This window comes from Suricata suricatta, chromosome 12 (assembly GCF_006229205.1).
Source record: "Suricata suricatta isolate VVHF042 chromosome 12, meerkat_22Aug2017_6uvM2_HiC, whole genome shotgun sequence".
NCBI classification, from domain to species: Eukaryota; Metazoa; Chordata; class Mammalia; order Carnivora; family Herpestidae; genus Suricata; species Suricata suricatta.
In genome coordinates, this window is record NC_043711.1 from 102,168,917 (window position 1) to 102,173,298 (window position 4,382).

At 63.2% G+C, this 4,382-nt stretch overlaps 1 protein-coding gene across 1 annotated transcript in view; it reads left to right on the forward strand.

The window, feature by feature from the left end:
- Positions 1-4,382, forward strand: part of NPEPL1 (aminopeptidase like 1) — a 20,243-nt gene that overhangs the window by 329 nt on the left and 15,532 nt on the right. The window contains exons 2-3 of the mRNA XM_029917981.1: positions 206-478; positions 948-1,118. Coding sequence (XP_029773841.1) covers positions 206-478; positions 948-1,118 — 444 coding nt within the window. The remainder of the gene's footprint in view (positions 1-205; positions 479-947; positions 1,119-4,382) is intronic.

Consider the following 4,382-nt stretch of genomic DNA (forward strand, 5'->3'; position numbering starts at 1 on the left):
CCACCCGCTGCGGCCGCAGCTCGAAGCCGGCCGCCCCCACGCTGGCCTTTTAAATCCCCACCGTGTAATCCCACAAGGGTGGAATAGTGCCAGCAGACACACACACACACACACACACACACACACACACATCTCCAGCGAGATGCCACACATCTTAATTACGGATCGTGGGTGCCCCGGGGAAGCTGCGAAAGTGCCCCTTTAGCGTCGCAAGCGCCCGCATGCAGGACTCCCGGCATGCGGACTGTTTGAAGTCTGGTGTCTGTCTCTTGCCTCTCCCCTTCTGATCCAGCTCTGGCAGGCCGCGCTAAGCACGCTCAACCCCAACCCCACGGACAGCTGTCCCCTCTACCTGAACTATGCCACCGTGGCCGCCCTGCCGTCCAGGGTGAGCCGGCACAACAGCCCTTCCGCTGCCCACTTCGTCACCCGACTCGTGCGGACCTGCCTGCCGCCCGGGACCCATCGGTGCATCCTGGTGAGTGCCGGAGGCCATCTGCCTACCAGCGGGGAGCGTGTGGTGCCTACTGAGCGCCCTGGCTCGAGGTGCCTCCCGGGTGGACATGTGGCTGCAGCCCAGGGCACTGTAACCCCTGCTTACAGACGGGGAAACTGAGGTCAGAGAGACTAGGCCATCTACCCCAGATCATTTTCGGTGGCCAATCTGAGACTCGGAACCAGATATCCTGAACCCACGCCCCTTCGTGTCCCACGACTCTCTTGTCTCAGAGACAGTCCACATGTGCTGGCTGATGTGTCCCGACGTGTCCCTTTCTCTTGCGGTGAGGCAGCGGCTCTGGCCAGGCCCCTGCACGGTGGCTTGGTTGGGGCCCCTCTGTCTACATTGTACCCACAGCGGCTCTGGCCCAGTGTCGAGGCCCCGGCCTGCCAGAGAGCGGTCCTCGTGGGTGTGCCCCTCGTCATGGCTCTGCCTCTTTGTGCTGCAGATGGTGTGCGAGCGGGCAGACGCCTTCGCCTCCGCCTGCGCCCTGGCCCGGGCCTTCCCCCTCTTCACCCACCGCTCGGGGGCTTCTCGACGCGCAGAGAAGAAGACGGTTACGGTGGAGTTTTTCCTGGTGGGACAAGACAACGGGCCTGTGGAGGTGTCCACATTGCAAGTGGGTGTCTGCAAGCTCAGACCATGTCCCCTGGGCCTGTGCGAGCTGAGGGCCGCTGGAAGGGCCCTCTCTCTTTCTCTTCCATGGGGGGAGGCGTAGGTGGCGCTGGGGTGCTGCAGCCATTCCTGAGAAGGCCCCGGAGGCCTTTCCAGAACCGGGCAGCTGGCCCCCTCCCTCGAGGAGGTGGGGGGCTTCTGTTTCAGGATTCAGTCTGTTTGACCAGTTTTTACCAAGCACCTGACCAGTGCCGGGCGCTTTCACATTTCGTACTAAGAATCCCTTTTCCGTGTATATCCTGTGAGGTTCCACGGTACACTTTTACATGTATTACTGCATTGGACCTTCAGAATAATCCTTTTATTTTTATAAAGCTTATTTATTCTTGAGATGGGGGAGGGGAAGAGAGAGAGGGAGAGAGGGATTCCCAAGCAGGCTCTGTGCTCAGTGTGGAGGGATTCCAAGTCAGAAGTCCTTGTAGGGACGTTGCATTCCTTTCCCGTGGTGACTGAGCCCTGGCCTCAGCCTCCTCGTCCCCGGCCAGCCCGGGCTGTGCTTCCCACCCCCGCCCTCACTGCTGTCCCAGGCCCGCACCCCTCGCCCCTGCCTCCACCTCCAGGAGGAGAGGCCGGCTTCCGTCTCCGCCATCTCATAGCTGCTGCTCCCCCTTCCTTCCATTCACCTCCAGACGCGGAAAACACAGGGCTAATCGCTCTGCCTTTCTGAACTCCCTTTCTCCCGCTCAGCCCACAAAGTGGAGTTCCCACCCCACTTCCTGACATTGTTTGTTTTAAGGGCCTGTCTGCCGGACCGGGACCTCTGTCATCTCGTCTGTCATCCCTCCTGGAAGGGCCCGCCCCACCCAGAGCCGCGCCTCCTTCTCACGTCCCCTGCAGCCTACGGCCCCTTTATCCCTTCCCCGACCTCCCGGCTTTCCATCGCAGGGTCCTTGTAGGCCTACAGGCTTGTCCCTCAGATGGGCACCGGTGACCACCTGCCTCTGCAGCTGAGGGGCCTCCTTCTGAGATCGGCCTCTCCCTGCCAGAGCCCCGGGCTTCGAGCCTGAGCAGCACCCCGGGCCACTGCCACCCCCCACCTCCTCCAAGCGCTTCTCTCTCCCTCCCTCCCTGCGGCCAGCTGAAGTGGGCTGACGTCCTGCTGGGCCTGGACCCTGCCGGGCTCCCCTCAGCTTCCCCATCCAGGTCCTTCCTGCTTGGGCCCTGCCTGGTCTCAGTCTGGCTTCTGCCCACGGCCCTCTCCCCCGGGGGATCCGGCCATCTGGCTGAGATGGCCTCCCTCACAGTCAGGCCCTCTGCCCCCTGAATGTGAGCCCCGTCCCACCTGATGTGACATGTCTTTGCTCAGCCTCTCTGCCTCATGCTGGGATAGAAGCTTCCAGAGGGCAGAGACCTGGTATGTAGCCCCAGCACGGCCCAACCCATGACCAGCGCCACTGGGCTGGGGGGTCTCCTTGACCTCCATCCAGGGCATCCTGCTCTACCCACTGTCACTGCCCCAGGAGGCCCCCCACCCCCGCTGCTCTACTGGACATCTCGGCAGCCTCCTCGCTGTCTTGCTGCCCCTAGAGGCCCTCCCTCCACTCCCCCTTCCTCTGGCCACGTGAGTTCAGTATCTTCCAGTGCTTGTCAGGCGGCAGGAACTGCTCTTAGCATGAGCGCACACTGTGCTTAATCCTCTCAACCGCTCTAGGACTTGGGGCCTGACTTTATTCCCATTGTAGAGCTGGGTAGACTGAGGCTTTGCAACTTCAGGTGACTTACGGGGGCCCCACTAGCAAGGGGCAGAGCCAGGTCTTAACTGCAGTCACCTGTCAGTGAAGCCCTCTGTCCCATCTGTCTTGGATCATGAGCCCAGCAGCTCCCGACACCCTGTGTGGCCTTTTCTATACTTTGGGGCCTCCCTCAACCACCCTCCAGACCCTCTTCCGTTTTGGGCTCCTGTGGCCTCTCTTCCCCTCCTCCCCTGTAGCACTTAGCCGGGGACATCTTCAGATTTCCCAGGGTCTAGTGGGGAGCCTGGCACACAGTAGGAGCTCCCAGAAATGTGGGTGGAATGAAATGAATGGATGGACGAATGCTTGATCCTGCGTTTGTGATGGGGAGGCCGAGGCCCAAGGAGGCACAAGCTCTGCGCGAGGCTCTGGGGTGCTGGAGGGGCACCAGGAGCCTCCCCCGCCCCTCACAGGTGCCGTCTGCCCGCTCACCTGCCCGCGCTGCACCAGGAGCTGAGCTCACAGAGGTCAGCTTGCCGAGCGCCTGGCCTCCTTAGAGACCAGCCTCTGGGCACTGACGCACTTTCCAGACAGCGGCCACGGGCTGCGTCAGCGCTGAGCAACAGTCTCCGAGACGCCCACGGACAGGGACCCTCAGCCTCCCAGAGGAGAGCCCGCTGTCAGGCGGCGGGGGCCACACAGTCACATCTCATCTCTGAGCTGTCAAGTCCTGCATCTCTGCCTTTGAGGCTTTGGGTTTTAATTGCCTGGGGATGACAAAAGGCCTCTGAGTGGTTCGGCAGGGCCTCGGAGGAGGCCGGGCGGCCCCCCAGCCTGCCTCCCCGACACTGGGGGGCCGGGAAGGGCGCAGACCTGCTCCAGCTGTGTGCACGCCCGCTGCCCCTGTGCCGCTCTGCTCTTCCCATATCACCGCTTCCCTGCGCACCGGGGGAGGCGGCTGCCCGCCCCAGGGTCTGGGCCGTGGGGGTGGGGGTGGGCATCGGGGCGGGGCAAGGGGCGCCCTGGGCTGCAGGCAGGTGGAGAAGAATGAGAAGCCAGAGAGCTTCCAGGGTCGGTGTTGAGGCAAAAGCAGGACGGATGTTCTCGGCAGGAGTTAGCAGGAGGGCTTGGTAGGGTGGCCGGTGGTGGGGGTGGGTGGGCGGCAGCTGTGTTCTGCCCAGACGCCCGTCTGGAGGGCCTCCCTCGTGCTGGGCTGAGCATGGTGGACGGTGTTGGGTCCCTGCTTTTTTCTGGGCTCTGGGCCTGCGTGTGAGCTGCCTGAGGCAGGAGGGGCACCCTATGGCCAGGGCGGTGGGGCCCTGAATGGCCAGGAAGCCGGGGGTGGGGAGTCTGTGACACACCCACATGTGGCTCAGGTCAGCAAAACGCCATCCTGATGGCTGGAGGGCCACGAGGAGGGCCAGCGGGTGCAGGGGTGCAGGACAAAGAGTACTGCTGGGAGCGTCCGGAGAAGTTTCTGGAGGGTACGGCCTTTAAGAAGCGCCACAGAGGATGGCGGGGGGGGGGGGGGGGGG